The sequence below is a fragment of the Lampetra fluviatilis genome, chromosome 34 (assembly GCF_964198595.1).
Source record: "Lampetra fluviatilis chromosome 34, kcLamFluv1.1, whole genome shotgun sequence".
Taxonomy (NCBI): domain Eukaryota; kingdom Metazoa; phylum Chordata; class Hyperoartia; order Petromyzontiformes; family Petromyzontidae; genus Lampetra; species Lampetra fluviatilis.
The window spans coordinates 10,226,230-10,251,532 of NC_136308.1; the positions used below are offsets into that span (position 1 = coordinate 10,226,230).

The 25,303-nt window shown below is 55.0% G+C and overlaps 1 protein-coding gene across 1 annotated transcript in view; it reads left to right on the forward strand.

The window, feature by feature from the left end:
- The window catches only part of COL7A1 (collagen type VII alpha 1 chain), a 124,585-nt gene that overhangs the window by 13,277 nt on the left and 86,005 nt on the right, over window positions 1–25,303 (forward strand). Inside the window, exons 5-24 of the mRNA XM_078872551.1 lie at window positions 936–1,029; window positions 1,618–1,869; window positions 2,789–2,905; window positions 8,572–8,727; window positions 11,056–11,172; window positions 11,579–11,725; window positions 12,375–12,494; window positions 14,214–14,375; window positions 15,361–15,480; window positions 16,711–16,857; window positions 17,521–17,658; window positions 17,829–17,975; window positions 19,326–19,445; window positions 20,681–20,836; window positions 21,859–21,998; window positions 22,653–22,776; window positions 23,054–23,197; window positions 23,523–23,722; window positions 24,768–24,803; window positions 25,163–25,180. Of these exons, the coding sequence (XP_078728677.1) occupies window positions 936–1,029; window positions 1,618–1,869; window positions 2,789–2,905; window positions 8,572–8,727; window positions 11,056–11,172; window positions 11,579–11,725; window positions 12,375–12,494; window positions 14,214–14,375; window positions 15,361–15,480; window positions 16,711–16,857; window positions 17,521–17,658; window positions 17,829–17,975; window positions 19,326–19,445; window positions 20,681–20,836; window positions 21,859–21,998; window positions 22,653–22,776; window positions 23,054–23,197; window positions 23,523–23,722; window positions 24,768–24,803; window positions 25,163–25,180 (2,655 nt within the window). The remainder of the gene's footprint in view (window positions 1–935; window positions 1,030–1,617; window positions 1,870–2,788; window positions 2,906–8,571; window positions 8,728–11,055; window positions 11,173–11,578; window positions 11,726–12,374; window positions 12,495–14,213; window positions 14,376–15,360; window positions 15,481–16,710; window positions 16,858–17,520; window positions 17,659–17,828; window positions 17,976–19,325; window positions 19,446–20,680; window positions 20,837–21,858; window positions 21,999–22,652; window positions 22,777–23,053; window positions 23,198–23,522; window positions 23,723–24,767; window positions 24,804–25,162; window positions 25,181–25,303) is intronic.

The window sequence follows — 25,303 nt, forward strand, 5'->3', positions numbered from 1 at the left end:
AACTTGACCATCCGTGGGTCCCAGACGAGGTCTCTTTCTTTTATGTTCACTCGGTGATCCTGTCGCATTACGTGAACCGAACGGCAGCAGCAGCTGCAGTTAGTTAACGATTCACATCCCCAGCAATTCCATTCATTGCTGTTCATTCAGGAATCGGCACCCAAACGGAACCGGGTGGAATTGCCAATGGAGGAAGAGCAAAACCACACGAACGAATTCTTTCCTGAAGCTAGCAGACCACAACATTGTCGATTAACTGCTGGTAAATAATAAAATCTGCTCCCCGGTGGAAAAATGACAATCGTGTGGCTTGTGGGCCATGTGGCTCACGCACGTGGCCCCGTCTTGGGTTGTGTGCCACCCCTGTGGCCGCAAGGGACCCAGGAGCTGCCGGACAAATGGCCCTGCGATTGATTGAGGACTGTCCCTTGCGACCGCTAAAAGTTGGAGCGAGGAGGAGGAGGAGGGGTGATCTGGGTGAAGTGGCGATGACCGGTTTGGTTGAGTGGCTCGGATGTCGACCTTTGATGGCAAATGCGAGAAGAGGAATACGAGTAATGAATTGGCCAAACATGCCAACATTGGGGGAACCAACTTAAAAAAGAGGACTCCAGAGACTCAGTGAATGATTATGGTGGCAGAGTGGTGCTACCCATAGCCATTGCTTGCGGTTAAAGATCTTATTGTACTGATATTATTTTGAACCCATGGTTTATCACAAGCCTCAGCATCAGTCTCATTCAAGCGAGAGATGACGAGGTAGGCATGGTGAGTGCATGGGAGGGTGAGTGTGGGTAAGGTGTGCCTTGGCTGTAAAGTGTGCGAGAGGCGAGTGAGATGGTGAGTGTGTGAGGGAGAGGGCGAGTGTAGGTGAGGTCAGTGCGAGGGTGAGCAGCGAGCGGATGAGGGAGATGTCCGTGGGGCCTGTGTGGCAGGTTGCCATCGTGATTACGGACGGAAAGTCTCAGGATGGAGTGTCCGGCCCGGCACAGAGACTCAAGGATCTCGGGGTCATCATCTTCGCTGTGGGTGAGTACGCTTAAACTCGCATGTCGCACAGACAAAGGTCGCCCGTGTAGCTTATACATTCTCTCATGAAAGTTCTATTTACTGACCACCTATAAAGGCGCAAGAGGGGGTGGTGTAGGTAGCGCCACACCCGGCTGCATTTGTCTCCCGAGTGATGATGTTTACAAGCCTCACTAGGTATGGATTTAATGCTCAGTCGACCCAGGGGAGGCGCATGGCTGATTCAAATAGTCACATCCAATGGTAGCCACAGTCGGGAATCAAAATGGGGTCGACAGCTTCGCAGCGCGGGGCGCTAACCTCTCCATCACCGCTGCCGAGCGATCGCGATTTAACGGCCAATGGTGACACGAGCAAAGAGGAGGAAGCTGCGATGGTTTTAGCCAGGTCACTCGAAAACATCAAAGGCACTTCCCAACGCCCACCCGCAGAGTTCAGTCAAAGGGAAGAGAGGTCGGCCAAGGAGTGGCCAGACAATGAACGCCGCGTCTCGGACGGGGAAACCGGCGGGCGGATTCGCCACAGCCGTCTGTGACGACGGACTTCACAGGGGGGGGGACCTTTTGTGTCCGCGTGCCCCTTGCCAAGGCATCAAGAATGCTGACAAGGCGGAGCTGGCCAGCATGGCTTCCGACCCGCCCGACGCCCACTCGCTCTACGTGGAGGACTTTCGCGCGCTGCGCACCGCGCTCCCGCGCATCGCCCTGCGGATCTGCGAGCAAGCGAGCGGGGGCCCCACGGGGGCGCCCGAGGAGGGCGACAACGACGGCGACGAGGAGGTGGACGAGGGGCCCACGGGCGACAGTAACGTGTTGTTCGGCCCACGTCCACCCGACCCCGGTGAGAAGATCGCTCGCTGGCTCGGCCGTTCGATCGCTCCCTCGCTCACTCACTCTCTCGCCGACTCGCTCGCTCAGTCGTTCACCGTCTCGCACACTCGCTCAGCCTACTGCTCGCCACTCGCTCGCTCGCTTGCTCGCCTGCTCATTCACTCACCTGCTTAACTCACTCGGACGCTGGCCCGCTCGATCACTCGCTCAGTCGGTCACTCATTCGCTCACAGTTAACATCATACTCTGTATTTCAACACACTACTTAAAAAAATAACATTCGAGGCTGGCGTCGGGCTAGACGTGGTCTTCATGGAAATAACGGGCTTTCGCTCCGCTCGCTGCGTGGCCCCGTGACCCCACGCTCGCGCCCCAGACTCAGCCGCCCGGCGTTTTCGGAGAATGGAAATAAAAATGCGGCCAGGCAAGTTCACCGGCGAGGCGATGGGTACGGTCAGACGTGTCCCGGCACGCGCGGCCGCGTGCTCGCACATCTGCACGCACCTGCCCCGCGTGTGTCTAGCCCTGCTTGTGTGTGTGTAGTGTGTGTGTGTGCGCATTGTGTCTGTGTAGTGTGTGCGTAGTGTGGGTATTGTGTGTATGTAGTGTGTGTGTGTGTGTATTGTGTGTGTGTAGCGTAGCGGTGCTACGAACCCGGCGACCCTAGTTTGATTACCGCTCACAGCCAACACCAGTGACGATTATCTGAACCGGTCATGAGCCTTTTCCTAGGTCGACTCAGCCTCAAATGAGTACCTGGTGCGGTGTGTAAACATCACCACTTGGGAGACAACGGTGGCCGGGCGTGGTGTTGGCCACCCACTACGGTGCCGGCCTTCACAGGTGCGCGTGCTCGCTAAATGCACTTGCCCCAGCGGTTTGCATGGCTACACGGGGGTCCTTTGTCTCTGTCTCCCTGCGACGTGCAGGCCTCCCGCTCGTGTCTCGGTTCCGCGTGCTGGACGAGGGCCTGCACACGCTCAGGGTCACGTGGGACGGCCCCCAGGGGAAGGTCCTCTCCTACCGCCTCCTCTACAGCGTACACGGTGCCCACACTCCCTCACACCCCCAGCCCATCACTCCCAGTTCATCACTCACTCCCAGCGCATCACTCACAGCTCATTACCCGCACTCCCTCACACCCCCAGCCCATCACTCCCAGCCCATCACTCACTCCCAGCCCACGACTCACTCCCAGCGCATCACTCACAGCTCATTACCCGCACTCCCTCACACTCCCAGCCCATCACTCACTCCCAGCGCATCACTCACTCCCAGTTCATAACTCACTTCCAGCCCATCACTCACAGCCTATCACTCACTCCCAGCCCATCACTCACTCCCAGCCCATCACTCACTCCCAGCCCATCACTCCTAGCCCATCACTCACTCCCAGCGCATCACTCACTCCCAGCCCATCACTCACACCCAGCCCATCACTCACTCCCAGCCCATCACTCCCAGCCCATCACTCCCAGCCCATCACTCCCAGCCCATCACTCCCAGCCCATCACTAACTCCCAGCCCATCACTCACACCCAGCCCATCACTCACTCCCAGCCCATCACTCCCAGCCCATCACTCCCAGCCCATCACTCCCAGCACATAACTCCCAGCCCATCACTCCCAGCCCATCACTCACTCCCAGCCCATCACTCACTCCCAGCCCATCACTCCCAGCCCATCTCTCACTCCCAGCCCATCACTCACTCCCAGCCCATCACTCCCAGCCCATCACTCACTCCCAGCCCATCACTCACTCCCAGCCCATCACTCACTCCCAGCCCATCATTCCCAGCCCATCACTCACTCCCAGCCCATCACTCCTAGCCCATCACTGACTCCCAGCCCATCACTCACTCCCAGCCCATCACTCACTCCCAGCCCATCACTCACTCCCAGCCCATCACTCACTCCCAGCCCATCACTCCCAGCCCATCACTCACTCCCAGCCCATCACTCACTCCCAGCCCATTACTCCCAGCCCATTACTCCCAGCCCATCACTCCCAGCCCATCACTCACTCCCAGCCCATCACTCCCAGCCCATCACTCACTCCCAGCCCATCACTCCCAGCCCATCACTCACTCCCAGCCCATCACTCCCAGCCCATCACTCCCTCCCAGCCCATCACTCACTCCCAGCCCATCACTCACTCCCAGCCCATCACTCCCAGCCCATCACTCACTCCCAGCCCATCACTCACTCCCAGCCCATTACTCCCAGCCCATCACTCCCAGCCCATCACTCCCAGACCATCACTCACTCCCAACTCATCACTCCCAGCCCATCACTCACTCCCAGCCCATCACTCACTCCCAGCCCATCACTCCCAGCCCATCACTCCCAGCCCATCACTCACTCCCAGCCCATCACTCCCAGCCCATCACTCACTCCCAGCCCATCACTCACTACCAGCCCATCACTCCCAGCCCATCACTCACTCCCAGCCCATCACTCACTCCCAGCCCATCACTCACTCCCAGCCCATCACTCCCAGCCCATCACTCACACCCAGCCCATCACTCCTAGCCCATCACTCACTCCCAGCCCATCCCTCACACCCAGCCCATCACTCACTCCCAGCCCATCATTCCCAGCCCATCACTCACTCCCAGCCCATCACTCCCAGCCCATCACTCACTCCCAGCCCATCACTCACTCCCAGCCCATCACTCCTAGCCCATCACTCACTCCCAGCCCATCACTCACTCCCAGCCCATCACTCACACCCAGCCCATCACTCACTCCCAGCCCATCACTCACTCCCAGCCCATCACTCCCAGCCCATCACTCCCAGCCCATCACTCCCAGCCCATCACTCACTCCCAGCCCATCACTCACTCCCAGCCCATCACTCCCAGCCCATCACTCACTCCCAGCCCATCACTCACTCCCAGCCCATCACTCACTCCCAGCCCATCACTCCCAGCCCATCACTCACTCCCAGCCCATCACTCACTCCCAGCCCATCACTCACTCCCAGCCCATCACTCCCAGCCCATCACTCACTCCCAGCCCATCACTCACTCCCAGCCCATCACTCACTCCCCATCACTCACTCCCAGCTCATCACTTACTCCCAGCCCATCACTCCCAGCCCATCACTCACTCCCAACCCATCACTCACTCCCAGCCCATCACTCACTCCCAGCCCATCACTCACTCCCAGCCCATCACTCACTCCCAGCCCATCACTCACTCCAAGCTCCTCCCTCACTCCCAGCCCATTACTCACTCCCAGCTCATCCACCTCATCCCTTCTTTCTCCCCTGTCCGTGTTGTCAGGCGGCCGCAGCCTGCCTCACCTGGCGTGTGGCGACCCAATTGAGATGTTATTTCCGGTATACAATTATGCGTGTGACAATACTAATGAAGATATTATTACTACTTATTATTTACAAACCACGTGCACGTTGTACACTCGTTTTACCTTTGGCCTGACGGAGTGAACCCAACGGTACGAACGACAACAGCGAGAGGCAAGGCAGAGCGGGGCGGTGAGAGTGTGGCGTGATTACTGCATTGACAAAGAGGCAGCAGAACCACAAAGCCTCACAAAGTGCCTCCTCACTGATTCGACCCCGGAGTGCCATCGCTGGGGTTGGATCTGTGTAGCTACCCACACTCGGAGTCCCTCCCCTCTCTCCCGCGCGTCCCTGGGTGTCAACAGACGCTGCACCTCCGTGCACCTCGCTTCTTCTTGCTCCTTCACATCCTCCTTTCCCTCTCTTCCCTCCACCATCATCATCATCATGGTCACCACCGTCTCATCCCCGACATCTCGACACCGGTCATTCCTTCTCCCTCTCCTCCTCCTCCCCTTCCCACACCGGCGCTCCTCCTCTCTTCCTGCCGCTCATCTTGAGCCGTGCCACTATCTTTCTCCGTCTTGGGGACTTCCGTACCGGAATCCCTTCTGCTTTTTCACTCCTTTCTAATCCTCCGTACATTATTACGTCCTTGACTTTCTCGTGGTGGTGTGCCGCGGGTTTCAAGGTTTTTGAAACGACTGTAAAACAAGACAAATGGGAGATTAAATCGCCAAAAATAAAAACACATCGCATTACCGATGAGTGCAATGTTAGTCCAACCTTTGGGGTGCCAGAGTGGCGAGATGTTAACTACCTCGCCTGGTATGCAGGATGGTCGTGGGTTCGATCCTAACCATGACGCCCGTATATGTGGAGTTTGCGTGTTTTCTCCATGGTCGTGTGGATCTTCATCCGAGTCCTCCGGTTTTTCTATCCACATTTAGAATCAACGTGCGTTTGGAGTATTTGGCTGCTATAAATAGTCCACGTGATAAGCCACTTCGTTGGGCTGTTATTTGTGATAGCCAGGTCGCTTCTGAACCGAATCTATAGAGCTCAGTGGGGCCTTACCTGGTCAAATAAAAACTTTTTTTTAGTTTAACAGACACGTCCTACACCAGCATGGGAGGTGGTGGGGGCAAGGGGGGCAGTGCACACGCCCGTCGGCTTGTTTACTTCCAGATCCACGCAGCCGCCTGTGCGAAACTTCGCTTCATCTCGTGCAAAACTCTAAACAGCACGCCGATCAAATCGTGTTTTTTCCGGTGAGGTCTGGTCCCACAGGTCCGTAACGATCAGCCCAAAGACTGATCCTAGACTTCGGCGGCCCAGTGTTACTCGCCATCGTGGGATCGAGGGTCTCTCTCTCTCTCTTTCATCTGGCCGAAGTGGCGACGCCGCCCGCAAGATGTGTGTCCCTGGTTGACCTGTCTCGTGTGAGGGTTTCTGGCCCAGGCCTGGCCTCCATTAGGACCCTGCCGAGTTTTTCCTTCGCGGCGGTGGCAGCGGTGACGGCAGCGCCGGGTGGAAGAGGAGGAGGGGGGGATGAAATCCCACGGAGCAGATGAGGACAGTGGAAGCAAGTAAAGATGTGGCCAGAATGTGGACAGTGACCACCTGGCACTGCGGGAATTCGGCCCAGTGCGGTGGAAGCGCAGCTGTGAATCATCCGGTGCTCTTGCAGGCAAAGAGAGTTGGTGGATCATGCCGAGATGAGTGAGAAAAACCTGCTGGCAAGGACATTGCGGTTGCATGAGTTTTATTCACTCGTACGTATGAGCCCCATCCTGTCAGATCACAGAAACTAAAGTGGGGTTGAGCCGGGTTGGTGCTTGGATGGGAGTCCCAGATGTTGTTAGACTTGCGCTGGAGGTGGTGCGAAGATGGCAGTACAGCAATGGATTCGTGAATCTATCTGTGTGGAGTGTTCAGTTGTTACTGTCCGTATGAGTGGATTCTCTCCAGATATTCTGGTTTTCCTGCCACATGCTAAATATTAATTCTAGATAATTGGCCAAAAATCTCAATGCAGAACCCTCTTTGAAAAGGAGATTCAGTGAAGCTTTTTTGGATAAACGCACGACGTATGTGACGTCCCACGTCATTGCAGGTAATAGAAAATGGATAAAAGGATGAAAAGTGTGCACAGAAGAATGGGTCGATGCATCCTTGAAATGACACTGAGAGACAGGAAGAGGAACACATCGACTGGTGACAGCCAAAGGAGGTGGTAGACAGAATGTCCGCCATGGAGGTGAAACGATGAAATAAGCTCGTGTCGGATGGACTATTGCATCGCAGGGCCGTAAGAGATGGTGACGGCTTAGGGGGTAGATCTTCATACAGCAGTGGATAGATCATGGCTGATGACTATCACGACTTATTAGATGAAATGGGTGACCGTGATGGATTCCTGCCAGCGGCAGCGGAGGCTCGTGCCGGGTGCTGGGCAGGGCTCTCGTTCAGACAGTCTGCCGCACTCGAGTACCCATTGTGTGCGCGCATGGTCACGCGTGTGTCTGTGTGTCTGTGTGTGTCTGTGTGTCTGTGTGTGTCTGTGTGTCTGTGTGTGTCTGTGCGTGTGCATTTGTGAAGTTTTGACTAACCCAATACAGACGGCCAGGTGATGTCACCTCCACTTAGCGGTGAATGTTGTTGGCTGCCGCGGCTGCTGTTGCTTTGTTCCTACGTTTGTGGGCGTACGTTACATCTGTGCCTTTGTGCGTGCGTCTGCCCTTGCGTCTGACCATGCGTCTGTGCGTCCGTCTGCCTGTGTGTTTGCCCGTGTGCCTGCCTGTGTGTGCGTCCTTGTGTCTATCCATGCATCTGCCTGTGTTTCTATCCTTGTGTCCGCTCTGTGTCTGCCCGTGCATCTACACGTGCATCTCCCTTTTGCCTCTGCCCTTGCGTCTGTCCCTGTGTCTGCCCCTGTGTCTGCCCATACGTCTGAGTGCGTGACTTCATCTTTTGCAGTTGGATCTAGTTACTTGGAGCATTTGATTATTAACACTGCGGATGACAAATGCACATGTGACCTTCAGAATAAAAGAACAAGCTGGCCAAACCACTTCACTAAGGGAGCCAGCGTACTTTCCGTTAAGCTTGCAAGCTTACACCCTTGTGTTTGTGTTCTAAGGCACATTCTGACACTCAAGACGCGACACCGATCGGGATACAACTCTGGGAAAAGTTGAAATAGTCTCAGCGGCAAAGAGATTTCGTGGATCAACATAAACCAAAATACGCGTGCGATCACCGCAATCGATTTGACCTCTGTGACCCTCAGGGAAGCACCGAGGGAAGGGCGCCCCTTTTTCATCCCCGTCGCTGACGTCACTGCCCCTTGCCCCCCCCCCCCCCCCTCGGTGGTTCCCCATTCCCCGACCCCCGTGGGTCAGGTGGGTCCGGCGGCGGGGGCCAGGAGGTGATCGTGGGCGCCGACGCGACGTCGCACACGCTGACCGACCTGGCGCAGGACACGGCCTACGCCCTCAGCATCCAGGCCGTGTCGCCCACCGGACCGGGGCCCGTGGTCTCCACCGTCGGGAGGACACGTAAGGGCCACGCGTGGCACGCCCGACACGCGCGACGACGCACGGGTGTCGCGGACGCGCCGTGCGGGCGGTATGCGATCGACGCGCGAGTGTGACGTGCGTTGCACGTGCGACTGGTGTGTGACGTGCGGGGCATGTCGCACATGACCATTCACAACTTGGAACACACGATGTTTGTGACACGGGAGATGCATGGATCATGCAAGCACACACACGTGACGCGCACAATGTCCAACATGCATGACTGCACGACATGTGATGCGCGCAACACACGTAACACGTGATGAGCAATACTTGGCATGCACGGCGTGGACAACGCACACATGGGACACGCAAGATGCGATCGCTACACGTGTCGCCCGTGAAGATGTGACTGACGTACACAGCAACACACTTGATGCACATCACATACATGGTGAGCACAACATACATTACACACACACAGGCAGGCAGTGTGTAACACACATGAGACCCCTAAGCATGCTGGAATGGTGATGGTTCAATCATTGTCTCGCATGTGCCATACCATGATGATATTAGTAAGTCATGTATTCTATGCACTTATACATAAGTTACCTTCAAAAGGACGCCCCGAATGTATTATTAGAACGATATTGAAATGTCGACGGCGAGGTTGCATAATTTCTGGAACTATCCACACACACAACGCGTACAACCTTCATGACCCGTGCACAGCTCGTCAAAGTGACACGAGACTCACGCGGCAAAACCTACGACGCAGCAGCAGCGCCAACTCTCGAGATTTGTCACTGAAGCAGTGACAGTGGTGGTAGTGACGTGGGGCAGCAGCACCACAACTCTCGAGAGTTGTCACTGAAGCAGTGACAGTGGTGGTAGTGACGTGGGGCAGCAGCACCACAACTCTCGAGAGTTGTCACTGAAGCAGTGACAGTGGTGGTAGTGACATGGGCCAGCAGCAGTACAACTCTCGAGAGTTGTCACTGAAGCAGTGACAGTGGTGGTAGTGACATGGGGCAGCAGCACCACAACTCTAGAGAGTTGTCACTGACGCAGTGACAGTGGTGGTAGTGACATGGGCCAGCAGCAGTGCAACTCTAGAGAGTTGTCACTGAAGGACTACGAAACAGAAGTGCCTATGGGCCTACAAGAACCCTAATCCGGCCACGCGCAGGGCAGTCCCACGCACTGCCCGGGGGTCTTCGCGCACAGAGAGTCCGAAATAAATCATCAGCCGTCTTCGCGGCGTTCAATACGACGGCGGCGTTGTAAAACACGGCCGCAACGGCGGCTCGCGAGTGATTTCAAGCACGCACGCGCGTACGCATGCGCTGCCAGCCCAATGGAATCTTTTACAGTTCGTGTAACCTTTAATCTCGAATCCCCGCGCGGTCGTGAGGTGGGTGGGCTCCTGCAGTTGGCGTGAAAAATAATGGGTTCCACGCATGGAAGTCTGCTGCGGTGGGTGCGGCTGCAAGGTCACTTTACATTAAAGGAGAAGAATTCCAAACACAGCCACAGAACCCGACTCTGGCAGCCGTCTAGACACGGGACCCCGTTGTGTTCTCTCCCCTGGGACCACTTCTGCTTCCCTTGTGCTGGCCAGCACCACGACTACTGAAACCACCACCGCCAACAACAACAACAGCACGACCACCACCGCCAACAACACAATCACCAACAACACAGCCACCATCACCACCATCGCCAACAACACAACCACCACCATCACCACCAACAACACAACTACCGCAGCCAACAACACCACCAACAACACCATGACCATCGCCACTGCCAACATCACCACCAACAACACCACGACCACCACCAACAACACCACGACCAACAACACCATGACCACCATGACCACCACCAACAACACCACGACCACCAACACCAATAAACCCACAACCACCAACAACACCACCAACAATACCATGACCACCGCCACCAATACCACGACCACCAACACTAACAACACCACCAACAACACCACGATCACCACCGCCTCCACTCATATCACCACTACCACCATCGTCGGTGCCACCACCGTATCACCATCACATCCACCGCGAACTAACCTACCCCACCATTATCACCACCACCACCACTATCACCACCACTGCCACCATGAACGCCATCGGAACCACTGTCGCAAACATGTTTAACACGTAGGCTTTCGCGACCAATATCATCCATAATAGAGAGTTTTTTGCGTTAGATCTATTATGGATGACCAACATGACCACAACTACAACCGTGACCGCTATCACCACCGCCACCACCACCACCAACCACCCCCGACGCCACCACCGCTGCTGCCCTTCGCCCTCCCCCTGGCGTGTGCAGTGAAGCCTCAGACCGTGCGCCAGCTGCTGCTGCAGAACGTGACGACGGACGCGGTGCGCGTGGCCTGGAGCCTCGTCAAGGGCGCCACCGGCTACCGCCTCACCTGGGGCCCGGCAGGTCGGCCGCTCACCTCCTCCTCACCGCCTCGTCAAAGGAGACCTGGGAAGATTACGAGTGGGCTTGTCATGAGTGGGATCCCCCCATCCCCTATCCAAGTGGTTCAGCGATTCGTCCCAACTCAGCGTCACGAGCATACTTGACAACGTTCGACTCGTTTTCTTTTCGCCTAGTTTTTTGTGTTGTTGGTTGCGGCTCGATGAACTTCTTTCGCACCGTACGTAGCCAACCACGCTAATTGGAGGTGGTGCGTACGAAAGAACTTCAGCGTACGTACAAACATGCGTACATTTTCTTTGTAACTGGTCCTCTGACTCGGAGTAGCCGCGCGGGTGGATCGCGAGAGATATGCCGGACGTGAGCCGATTGTGCGGCGTGCGCCTGTGCTGGTGATTGCTGGCGGCAGGCGGTGACCCACAGAGCCTGAGCCTGGGGGAGTCCTACGGCTTCTACCAGCTGCAGGGCCTGCAAGCCGCCACGGACTACGAGGTGTCGGTCAACCCCGTGTACGGCTCCGTCGAGGGTCCCACGACGACCGCCCGCACGCACACACGTACGGCACTGCACACACACACGCACGGCACCGCAAACACACACACATCAACACATACGGTACCACACACACACACCCAGGCCTCCGGCACCGCACACATGCGCACGCTTGTGGCACCGCACAAAGAAACAAAGATCCCCCATATAACCGTAACAGACTGTTGGGGAAAGTGCTGTTAGCGAGTAGCACCTATTGAAGACCAGCACGGCACACGAGGGGGTGGATGGCCAGTACCACGCCTAGCCGCCTTTGTCTCCCCAGTGGTGATGATTTTACTCACAGCACCAGGTTCTCATTTGAGGTTGAGTCGACCTAGGGGAGGCCCGGAACCAGTTCAGATAATCGTCACTGGTGTTGGCCGTGAGCATGAATTGAACTCAGGTTACTGGGCTCAGAGCACAGCGTGCTAACCGCTACGCTGCTCCTCCCCCGCCCCCCTTCCGTATGTACACACATACTAACCGATAACGCCACGGCAGCATCCCGGTAAGGTAAACCCAAACGCAGCAGTGGTTACCCTCGAGTTAAGAGGACGTTGCGGACGCCCTTCCCCGCACCGAGGGCAGGACCGCCGCTGTGGTGCGCGCGGAGGGGCCACGCTGGTGACCTTTTGCCTTCCACCCCCCCTCCCCATGCCCCGCCTCGAAAGTGACGGCGAGCTCGGTCCAGAACCTTCGAGCGTCTGCGGAGTCTGGCAGCGCCATCCAGGTCAACTGGAGCGTCCTGCCGGGGGCGACCGGCTACCGGCTCACATGGGCACCTTCCTCCGGTACGGGGAGCACGGGGGGGGGGGGGGGTCACGTGGTCACGGGCGCTGCCGGTGGTCACTTCGTCGACGCGGGAGTGTTGGTGGAGCTGAAAAAGCGAGATGGGAGGTGGATTGGCAACGTTGATCGTAGTTTGTTTCACGGACGTTTTCCGACTAAGGTAGAAAGGCTTTTACGCGTTGAGCACTGTCTGCCCAACTGCCTGTAACAGGAGTTGGGGGATGGGGCAGATGACCCAATGTGAGAAACACTTCAGTCAATAGTTGTTGTACTTCGAGACACGTACCACATTATATCCCGGCCACGTTGATCAAAGGGTTTGCCTAAAACTTGGAGACACGGGCCAATGCTAAAAGGGACCTCGTCCGGCGTCCCAGGCCTGCCGGCAGAGCCGCTTTCCTGGCCCCATGATCCCCGCCTGGCCTACGCGCATCACAGCTTCGTGCGTGCTACCGTTACTGTCGCTAGTTAAATTTGTTTTTAAATTGAACCCATGGCAAGCGACAACGACAATTATGATGGAGAACGCATGCACACGGGGGGGGGGAACAGGGGGATCTGGAGATGGCGGCCTTCTGGGTTGGGTGCCGCTCCCTCAAGGGTAGCGTGTCGATGTGAAAAGGAGGCTCACTTTCTGACGAAGCCAAGGGGGTAGAGGCGAGGCGGCTGAGCGGGGGGGGGGGGGGGTACGGGAAAATTATACTGTCGCTAGTTTTAAACACTTCCGAGGACAGGCCGCGTGTTGGAAAGCGTCACGGAATCTATGTGTGTGCGTGAATTCTCTTGCTCAATTTGAAGGGAGTGTCGGATTAAATGCAGGAACACATTTAATGCGATGGAGGGTTTTTGTTGTTGTGTGTGTGTGCGTGCAGTCATTGGTGACCGGGCTGAGACCATCAGCTCGGCTCACTACACTTTGATCGCAGGGCCTAATCATAGGCAACTGCCTGGATTCATACACAGGGCCTCAACGGCTCTTTGATCTCTGACTCGCCAGCCCAGCTGGCTGTGTTAGCCTTACTCTTTGGTTTTTTCGGTAAAGTCACGTAGGTTAAAAGAAAAAAAAGAAAAAAATCACGACGTTTCAGAGGCAACACAAGCTTCCGTCTTGTCAGAATTCACGACCTTCTGTATACCAGGCGAGGTAGTTAACATCTCACCACATAAAGACCCATAGATTCACATAGAGATCTATAGACTCACATAGAGATCCATAGACTGCAGGAGGAATCCGATAAGCTATGAAGTACATTTTTCACAGATCTCCCAGTATGGACGGGTCAGCAAGTTACAATCGGCAAACAATACAACAACACGATAGGAGTTCAAAATAGAGAATAATTAATAAATGATAAATACAATTATTACATGAGTCAAGATTGGGCAAGGCAGCAAAAACGATAACGAATCAGTGCCAAACCACACCAAGCTAACGCCACACAGTAGTCCCTCAATGAAATGACACATTAACATTGAACTATCGATGCCACACAGGAAATGATCAAACCTTAAGAGCAAGCGAGACCAGACATCACCTTCCCTGGTGAATGGAGCTCAACTCAGGCCTACTTGAGCAGTGGCAACTCGGTGTCCCTAACCCCCCAAGTGGCCCAGCCGTCTTCGAGTTTACATCTCGATTTGAATAAAAGATAAACGTCTGTGCCAAAAGCATTCTCTGCTTCTCATTGGTCGAGTCGGTCCCCCTCCCCCGGTTGCGACAGACATCACCGGGAGAGGCCGCCTGGAGCAGATGACTCTGGGTGGCGCCGTGGACAGGTTCCTGGCGACGGGGCTGGTGCCGGGCACGGAGTACGTCATCACCCTCTACGCCCTCTTCCAGGAGACGCAGGGGCCCGGCATCTCCGTGGCGGCACGCACGGCCGGTGAGGAGAGGGCGCACCTGGGCACACATACAAAGATCCCCCCCCCCCCCCACCGTGGAGCCTTAACAGACTTTTGGGGGCGAGTGCTGTTTGCGAGCAGCACCTATAAAGGCCGGCACGGCACACGAGGGGGTGGTTAGCCAGCACGATAGGAGTTCAAAATAGAGGATTAAATGCACGCTGCCGTGCAGATAATCGTTCACACGTGAGCCGCCCGCTTTGTGGGCGCCGCTATTTATTTATTTGCTTGTTCCACGCTTACAAGTGAAGGCTTTTCCCCGAGCCCTGAGGTTCGGCACACAAGCAACAACGCGGGTGGGAAACAGCGTGGCCGCGGGGAAGCAGACTCTGTGCCATCCACTGCCCCTGCCATCATTTCCCCTCTCATCTTATTCTATTCCGCTCCACGATCTCTCCTACATCTCCCCTCTCACCTCACTCTCCTCCCCTCCATGCACTCTCCTACATCTCCTCTCTCACTTCACTCTCCTCCATGGACTCTCCTACATCTACCCTCTCACCTCATTCTACTCCTGTGCACGCAGTCTCCTACCTCTCTCCTCTCATTTCCTTGGGAGGTCTTGCATTCTCCTCTGCTTCCCTCAGCCATCAACGCTGTTGACTCCATGCCGCTATTCACATCCAGTCTCAGGAACTTGTACTTCTACTCTGCCTATGACCCACTTCCTCTTTCTCTCGATATCAAAAATCAACCTCGCCACTCATTTCTGTGCAGCGCGTAGACGCTGTACTCGTACCGCATGTCTCCCCCTCATCTTCCCCACGTCTCCCCCACATCTCCCCCGTGTCTCCCCCACGTATCCCCCACATCTCCTCCGTGTCTCCCCCGCGTCTCCCCTACGCCTCCCCCACGTCTCCCCCGCGTCTCCCCCACGTCTCCCCCGTGTCTCCCCCGCGTCTCCCCCACATCTCCCCCACATATCCCCCACATCTTCCCCGGGTCTACACCGTGTCCCCCCGCCAGGCGACCTGACGACGGTGCAGGACTTCCGCGTGGTCTCGGTCGACTCGTCGTCCATCACCGTGACGTGGACGCCGCTGGCGAGGGCCACCGAGTACAAGCTCACGTGGGGGCTCCGCTCCGGTAGCGCGAGCACCCACACACCAACGACTCCCACGCCAGCACGCCGGTGTGGCGCAGTGGCCGGAGGCGCCGAGCCGACGTTGCTGAGGGGGCCTGGTTTCGGATCCGCGTTTAGGTCACCCGACCGCAGTGATTAAACCAGGTTGTCTAGAGGTTGCAAGTCGACGGTCTTGGCCCAGACTCCCAACGACTTCAAATAAAGTGTCACGTTCTATTTTCCGTTCTGCACTAAATTGGGCGACATTCAAGTTCTAATGGATAAAAAATATAACTGAGAGATGGCTGGGTGACTCTTTAGAGGTGAGTGATACTGTGCCAGCAACGCTGACCAAGCATGATTATACCAGGGCCCTAAGTGTTGTGTGCTGATGGGCTTAGGCCCAGCATAGGCTCACATAAACTATAAATGCACGTTTCTACATGTGGAGGGAAAAACCAAAGGACCCGGAGAAAAATCTACGCAACCTTGACAGGCGTCAGAATTGGGGTCGAACCCACGACCTTCTGTATACCAGGCGAGGTAGTTAACATCTCGCCACATACAGACCCATAGATTCACATAGAGATCCATATATACTTACGTAGAGATCCATAGACTCACATAGTGATCAATAGACTCACATAGAGATCCATAGACTCACATAGAGACCTGTAGACTCACTGAGAGATACATATACTCACATAGAGATCCATATACTCACATAGAGACCTGTAGACTCACATAGAGATACATAGACTCACATAGAGATCCATAGACTCACACAGAGATCCATAGACTAATATAGAGACCCAGAGACTCAGAATAGACAGTCTCAACTCAGTCCCCTATCACTGCCCAAAACCAACAAATCACGTGGATTTTTCCCTTTTGCTTATTAAAGGCCTCCCATTTAGTTCACCATACTTAGCCATGGTGGTCAGTATAGGTTGATAAGTGGAGTTGGCCAGGATTGGATCAAATATCACTAGCCACTGGTGTTAGCTGTGGCCGGCAATCAAATTCAGGTCTCTGTATTCTTAGCGCTTACTTTGACTTATACCAGTCTGTTATTACTTTTAATCACATTTTCCACTCCAGATTGGTTGACGTAGCCTGGCCAAATAAAAAAGCCACTGCACGGCTTTATGAATGAACACGTATTTAGAGCGTGTGAAATGTGCGTCCAAAATTGTGCAACTGCTCAACTCCTACTGACACCCCTCCCCATTCTGTGTAATGGTTTATTCCAGATCCCATGCCCAATCCCGAGTTTCTGGATAAAACCATAAGCACATACAGGGTGGAGGGGCTCGCTTGGAACACGGAGTACCAGGTGTCCATCAGACCCATCTACAATGATGTGGAGGGGCCTCAGTCCACACTGCAGCAGTCAACTGGTGAGACACCGTTCATACAAAGACGAGGATCTCCCCTATAGCCTTAACAGGCTGTTGGGGCAAGTGCTATTATCGCGCACCTATTAAGGCTAGCTTGGCACATGAGGGGATCGGTGGCCAGCACCACGCCCGGCAACCTTTGTCTCCCCAATGTTGATGTTTATACGCTGCACCAAGTATCAATATGAGGCTGAGTCGACTGATGAGAGGCCCAGGACCGGTTCAGATAATTATCACTGGTGTTGGCCATGGGCGGAAGTCGTCCCGGTCCTGATTGACTCAACCATGCATGAGTACCTGGTGCTGTATGTAAGCATCAGCACTGGGGAGACAAAGACAGCCCGGCATGGTAGAGGCCACACCACTACCGTGACGGCCTTAATAGACGCTCACCAACAGCACTTGGCTCAAGAGTCTATAGAGCCTGCACGAGGGAATCTTTGTCTTTGTATATCTGCGTGTAATTTAGTGCGTGTGCATATGTGTGCATATTCAGTATGTCTTTTTGTGAGAGCGTGTGTGTGTGCGCGCTCGTGCACGGTTGACTCAGCTCCTCGGTGAGCAACCCCTCGCCTGCACATGTGCTCGCCAACACCACTTTTCCCCAGCAGTCTCTGGAAGGGCACACGGCGGGGTGGCGTCTCGTGTCTTTGTTGGGCGCAGGCGGGGCGGTGGAGCCCCAGCTGGTGGGGCCCGTGGGAGACCTGCAGGTGGTGAAGGTCGGTAGCTCCAGCGTGAGGCTCGCCTGGAGCGGTGTCCCCGGCGCCACTGCGTACCGCGTCTACTGGCGGCTCGCGAGCGGTACGGCGTTCCGCCGATTCGGCGACCTCTCCCCACGCTCACTCCGCCGCGCTTGTTTAATTAACGCCGCCATCGACGTGGCTGGCGGTCACGGCGTTTTATTTTTCGTCGGGGTTTTCTCCGCGCCGCTCACGCACGCGGTCACGCCCACGCCCCCCGTCGCGGCGCAGGCGGCGGACAGGGCAGCCAGACGGTGTCGCCTGAATCCACTTCGCACCTGGTCGCGGGTCTCCAGACAGACGCCGCCTACCTGCTCGAGGTGTCCGCGCTGCAGGGCAACCAGGAGGGGCCCCGCAAGACCGTCTCGGCGCAGACCGGTGAGGCACCGGTCGGCGGTAGTGTTGGGGGGGGAAGGAGGAGTGTCCTACAATACCGTCCTGGATAAAATCTGATTCAAAAAAATACAGAAGATGAGCTACGGGGCGAGGAGGTACAGATATTCTACAGACGACAAGCCCTAGGCCAGGTGTCCACCGGGCAGAAGAAAGGGAAGATGGGTTTGGCAATGATTGTGAATGTGGTATTTTTAGGGGTGGGGGAGATGACGGAAAGGGGGGGGCAAGGAGAGAATGTACCCAAACAAAACCACAACATAAAATAACGTACACGGTGCTGAGCGAGCCTGCAAGTCCCCTGCGGGAGCGACTACCTCACATCTGACACATTTCATAAATCAAAGAGACCGAGTGGAGGTGGTACCGCGGAGTCGGCCGTTACCCTCTGCACACGTAGTCATAGTGGTGGTTGCTAAGGGGAGGTGGGGGGGCCATGGGGGTGATTGCCCCGCCCCCCCTTGAAACCCTCGAAAATTGGTATTTTATTCATATTTACCAGAGAACTGCCATTTAATGTGTTTATTTATTATTAATGTAGGGCCCTATTAAAAGAAGTTTGGTATTTCAGGACCGTCCCCCTCCCCGCATGGCAAGGTTCCAGATTTACTACCGCATATCCCGGAGGGCAACCGAGATGTCTCCTAGCGTCCTCTTTGTACGGATGCACAGAGGGCACCCACAGCCACGGCTTGACCACATCACAGGGTGATTGCACAGAGACGGGCTGGACACCAGCGGAGGACGGGCTATAGTCAGAGACAGGCGCAGTTGGAAGTTGGCCCCGAGTGGGCTGCCAGCGCACACCGACTTATTGGCATCGCCAAGGCAACAAGCAGGGAAGGCCGCATAGCAACATGGGCCCCTATTGGCAGGCTAATACCCTCTTTGGAGGCTCATGCCTCTAACTCGGCTTTCACGATGGAAGGTAGCGGTCAGTGGATCATCACAGAGATGTTGGTCGCGAAACAAAGCGTTGTCGCAATAGATCCGTACCTCGAGTTGCGCTCCGCTCAGGGGGCAGTGCTGTGTATCAGCAGAAGTATGTACATACGTTGAACTTCTTTCGCACCGTAGGTAGCTAACCGTGCTAATCAGATAATCAGAGGTGCTGGGCAACGACAACGAGCTAGACACAAAAAGCATTTTCAAGCACGTGCAAATTTTGTGGTCAATAATAAGTTTGAAATTAGGCTAACCCATGAAAAAAGGGGTACACTTATCATGCCACCAAAAAAGGCGTGCCCAGATGTCACTGGTGCCCCTGCCACCTGCCCCCACCATCGCCCCCCACCCTGTGTACCCCATACCCCCCTCACGCCCCTGTGACCCCAGAAGGACGTGACGAGACCCAGGGATTTCGTGTCGGGGGTTACACCGAGGGGAAGCTGCAGCTCGTGTGGGACCGCGTCGCCGCGGCAACAGGATACGTGCTCACCTGGCAATCGGCGTCTGGTGAGAGAAACTGGAAGAGGAGCGGCACTGTGCTGTGCTGTGCCGATGAATATGATTCACGATGGAACTGGTCAGATTTTAAGCTGGGGGCCATCTTGACCTGCAAAGCATGCTGGGCTTCCTGTTTAGCTTTTGTTGTTTTCATCAACTCTCTTGAGTGGACGTTGATCACTTTATTTTTGGCCTGCATGCCCTTATCTGGATGATGGATTTTCTTGCCGGCTATTATGATCGCTTGTAGTGGGGAGAAGTAGTACATGGGCTAGCGCGGTGCACTACTAGCTCAGCGACCGGGCTACAATTGATTCCCAGCCACGGTTAACATCAGTAGCGAGTGATATCAGAATCGGTGCTTGCTCCCCGCAATTTTTTCACCGACCCGCCCTGACAAATGTAGTGAAGTATGGTTAAATGACCCCCATGGCCAACATGGCATGGGGAGGCCTTCGTCCAGCATCGGATTGATGAAGGGTACTAAACAACAGAGAGAGCCGAGTGCTTGAATGTGTAGAGAGGTGGTGCCGTTGGCGATGTGGAAATGCAGCTTTCCGGTCGTGGGGGTCATGTGACCATACTTCATTGCACTGATCATTGCGCGTTAGTGAAGGTGAGGAGCATAGACGTTTGGAGACAATACAGGACCACGTTGGATATTGCGGCATCGTCCTCTGTGCTGCCCACATCGCAGCGCCGCAGCACGGTGGTCGCCCTTCCTTCATCTCACAACTGTGGGCGCCACGGTGGCGAGAAGTTAACTACCTCACCTGGTGTACAGGAGGTTGTGGGTTCGATCCCGATCCCGACCCTGATCACTGCATATTGGGAGTTTGCATGTTCTCCCCGTGGTCGTGTGGATTTTTACTCTAAACGTGCATCTGGAGTAAATGGCTGCAATTCATTTCCACACAATAAGCCACTATCATTTGTGCCCTTCTGAAAAAGAGCTAAATAGCTCAGTGGGCCTTACCTGGAAAAATAAAAAATAGTCTAGTTTTTATAGTTTAATTTAGCGTCCGAGATCTGACGAGATCTCGGCGGAGCATTTTCATGAACTTCGCCCGGACGCTAGTCAAGGCGATTCGCTCGTTGTTGAGGGAGAAACTCGCAGAGTTCCGTGTAACACGCACCGGGGGGTACTGGTGGGTACCACTGGGCTGTGAGGTCGGGGGCATGCTCCCCGTGCAATCCGCACGTCGTCACACTGCGCCGGACATGTTCGTGCCCTCGCTCCGCAGCGCCGGAGCAAACCAGGGAGCAGTTCGTGACCTTGCACCCCGAGCAGACGTCGTTCAACGTCGCCAATTTGCAGATGGGACGCTCCTACCTCTTCAAGCTCACCCCAATGCTCACCACGGGAGAGGGGCAGCCTGCGTCGCTCACCCACCTCGTTGGTGAGTGGCTCTCTCTCCTCCGACTCCCTCGTCTCTCACCGCTCACCCCGGGCGCGGCACACTCACCCACCGCTCACCGCTCGCGCCCTCCCTCATCACCTGACGCAAAGGTGCCGCCTTAAACGTTTCGACGTCCTGCGTCCGGTCTAAGGTACAGGTGCAGCCCTGCAATGTCTTACTCAGGCCGCTACTGACAGGAGGAACTCCACGAGAGGGAGCTCTGGAGAGCCTCAGGTCCGGTGGACTGGTGACAACACCGTTTAAAACAGTGCGACGCTAACGGGGCAGTGACATTGCCCAGTGGTAGCATGTTCACCGGTTAATGCGGTGATTCACGGTTCAAATCCAGCAAGCCACTCTGGGTAATACTGCACGTATAAATAAACCATTTATACTGCGGGTGTAATCTCCAACAAATATGAACCTGCTTCATGATGGACGTGACGGATGTTGTGACTTCAATGAAGAGTAGACCATTGCATGCCAGCGCCACAGTCCAAATTTGCTGTGTTTGAAAAATTAGATGGACACTACTTAATCTGGAGACACACAGCAATCATCGCCCCCTACAGAGAAAACTTTGCAGGACCCTCCTGAAAATGTTGAGAATCATTGAGGCTTTCCTGAATAAACAAACGAAATTTTAGAAAAATCATGCAAGAGCCTCCTGACAAAGAGTCTTTTATTTTCATGTTTTGGTCTCATGCTTTGTCCAATTCATACCTGTCAACCCCTTATCAGTGCCTACCTTATTACAGACAAATTCAGACCTTATTGGTGACCACGTGCCCTTATAAATCCCAACGTTCATCCTACAAAGTCTCATCACAAGGGAGAAACATAAACAATTAGACAAAAAATTGGCTTTTTTGCCCTCATTGAAACGGCTGTGCGCCGCATGGACCTGAAAACTAAAATTCCCTGCACAAGAATACGGGGTAAACCGTATGGGTTGACAGCTGTGCCAATCCTACCTCGTGCCACCCCCTCCCCTCGATATGTGCCGGCTGCCATCTTGCCAGTTTGCAGCAAGGCCCGGGGAGACATCGTGTTCCTCATCGACGGCTCCACGAGCATCGGCCTGGAGAACTTTGCCCTCGTGCGACAGTTCCTCCATCGCATCGCTTCCTCCTTCCCCACCATCGGGCCCGACACCACGCAGGTGTTTGCATGTCTCTCTCTCTATCCCCGTGGTCACGTGTATTTTTCTCCAGGTCCTCTGGTTTTTCTCTCCACATTTAGAATGAGCATCGCGCGTTTAGAGTATTTGGCTGCTATATATTTCAACGTGATACAGCCAGGTCGCTTCTGAAAAAGAGCTATACAGCTCAGTGGGCCTCACCTGGTAACATAAAAAATTTAAAAAAGATTCCCTTGCTCCATGGCCTTATGACCCAGCCAACTCCACGTCGGCTTTGGTGGCTATCAGAGCGACTTCAAGAAAGACACACGGTGGCTGGGCGGTGGCCGGGCGGCTCGGTGGTCAGAGCGCCGAGCTTGCACAGCTGAGAAGCTCGGTTCGCATCCAGGCACCTGCCTGCGATTAAACCAGAGAGTTGATGGATTGAGCCCGGTCACGAATGACTGCACAAAAAAAGTGTCATATTCAATTTTAGTTCTGCCCTCAATCTGCCGAAATTCCAGCTTGAGAATTAAAATATTAGTTTGTCAATGAGCAATAGACAGCGGGCATGTTTTTGGTTCACGTACGCATCGCAGTATTTATCAGGAAGGCCGCTGGGCTCGCCGCACCACGAACCTCTGCGGTGAGCGGCAAAATGCGTCACCGATCATCGCGCAATCGCGCCGTGTGCAGGTGGCGGTGGTGCAGTACAGCACCGACCCACGCAAGGAGTTCATGCTGAACGAGTATCGTGACCGCGAGCTGCTGCTGCAGGCCATCCGCAGCCTGCCCTACATGGGGGGCAACACGCGCACCGGTACGCACACACGCACGCACACATGCAGACTGTTGGAGCAAGTGCTGTTAGCGAGTGCTGTTAGCGAGCACACACACACGCTGCTGCAGCAGCTCAACAAGCCTCTCTGTGGTCGCACCGATGAGTCAACCTCCAACCAGGATGTCAACTCGCAACCTTACGATTGCGAGCTGCTCGCTCTACCATTGAGCCACCAAGGCCATGTGCCGCGCCGGACTCTAACAGGTGCTCGCTCATTGTGTTCACTCGCTGCGTCTCCGCATTTGTGAGCGTGCAGGCCGGGCGATCGAGTTTGCGCTGTCCACCATATTCCTCCGCGACGCCGGGATGCGCGCAGACACCCCCAACCTTCTCATTGTCGTCACGGACGGCCGCTCCCAGGACAACGTGTCGGCCCCCGCGTGGCACGCCCGTGCTGCCGGTAACCGCGTGCAGACGCACAGCTCCGGGGTCAAGGGTCGGGGACACTGTATTGTTCGTAGGGGAATACATGTGCATGCATGCGTGCGTGTGTGCATAGGGACTGGTGCTGCAGCGGTTAGTGCACTGTGCCCATGAACCCAGCCACCAGAGTTCAATTCCCAGCCGTGGCTAATGGCAATATACCCACGGTAATAGCCGCGGTGGCCTTGTGAGATTCGAACCTCGAACCGCTGCAGCAAGCGGCGAAATGCGCTACCCTTGGGCCGTGCCACCTCTCCTAACGTACGTTCGTAAATGCGGACGCGTGCCTCCTCCGCGGGCAGGCGTGCGCGTGTATGCGGTGGGAGTGGGCAGCTCAGACCCGGCGGAGCTCCGCATCATCACGGGGGAGCCGGAGGCCGGGCCCTTGCCAGGTCGACGCCGCTCCGTCTACTTTGCCGACTCGTTCGAGGACCTGACGGCGATCGGGGAGGAGCTCGCCGAGTCGGTGTGCCAGGGAGCGGTCGAGCCCGTCATACCGCCGGTGACTATGCCACCACGACCACCACAACCAACAGAAGCAACAGCGGCAGTGCACGGCGTCGCACCCACGCACACTCACAGTGCGGGCGCAGTTCTTTGCTCATGGCTTTAGCTCCAATTTTATTCCGACCGCCGCTATCATATCTAGCGTTGTCCCAAAGGCCAAAAATATCAAACGACCATCAACAAGCAGCACGGCGTTGAAATAGATCAGATTGTAACAAGTTTCTTGAATTGACCAACGTGCTCAGAGCTTGGCAATAGAGACGATTGGGAGGGAATTCCAAAGTGAAGCAGTGCAGGCGAATCTGCAGAAAGAGAAGCGTTCTGACCTGCAGCGTGGTAGGTAAATGAGTGGGTGAGTGAGTAGGTAGGTTAGCGAGTACATGGGTGAGTGTGTTGTTGTGACCTCCGGTGTGGTGGTTGAGTGAGTGGGGGAATGAGTAGATGAGTGAGTGGGTGAATGAGTGGGTGAGTGAGTGGGTGAGTGAGTAGGAGAGTGAGTGGCGAAGTGTGTTGTTGTGACTTTCAGTGTGGTGGTTGAGTGAGTGGGTGAATGAGTGGGTAAGTGAGTGGGTGAGTGAGTAGGTGAGTGAGTGGGTGAGTGTGTTGTTGTGACGTGCAGTGTGGTGGGTGAACTCGGTCAGTGTGGAGGAAATGAAAGTCAATGTCTGGTAGACCAAGTCCTCAACAAGAGTGGAGGAATTGACGAGTAAATTTCAGGGGGACAGTAACGATCGTAGTAGCAATAGCAGAACGATAAGGAGTAGGCGACTCTACTACTCATGGGAGGAGTTTGCAGGGTGGCAACGCCCCTCCCAAGCTGGACACCTTTATTAATACATTTTAGAAGTTACAATTAAGATAAAAAATAATCGTTATATGGAAAAAGGGAACTCCTGCCCCTCCCCAAAAAAATAAAAGTCAAACTCCACCTATGTTACTGCTGAATGAACCATTGCTCAATATTTGCGCTGTGCCACCCGACGGACGTCACATTCCGAAGTGAGCACGTGTCTCTGCTCCCTCCACCCCTGTCGCTGCAGAGGCCCGTGGAACCATGCGTCATCCAATGCCCACAGGTGAGACGGCCAGCCTCCGCGGCGGCGCATCGCCCACCGCGGCCACCACTCAGGAACTTATACCGTGACTGCAGATTTCCTCCGAATTTTTACATTTTTTGTAAAAATCTGCTTGTTTTTCACAGTATTCATTTGTGCATGCCAGACGCGTGGGACGCTGCCTGTGTAATGGTTAGCGGCAACACTGGACCTGCAGTCCGGCACTCGCCGATTCGACTTGGCACCAGTTCTGCCTGCCTCCCCACTCGTCCGGCACAAAATTCTCCAGCGTATTGATCTGCGATTCACATGAATGATGACGCTATATGAAACTAAACCATGGTCGTCATTTCACTCATCATATTTTTTTTTTCTTACAGGGTGCAAAAGGAGACATGGTACGTTATACAGCAGCGCTATTTGTACATGCATATTGAACTCATATGTACATAGCAGCACTGAACCATTGGTGGAAACTCCGCTTTCATATGGAAATACCACTTGTATGTATGTTCGGTTTT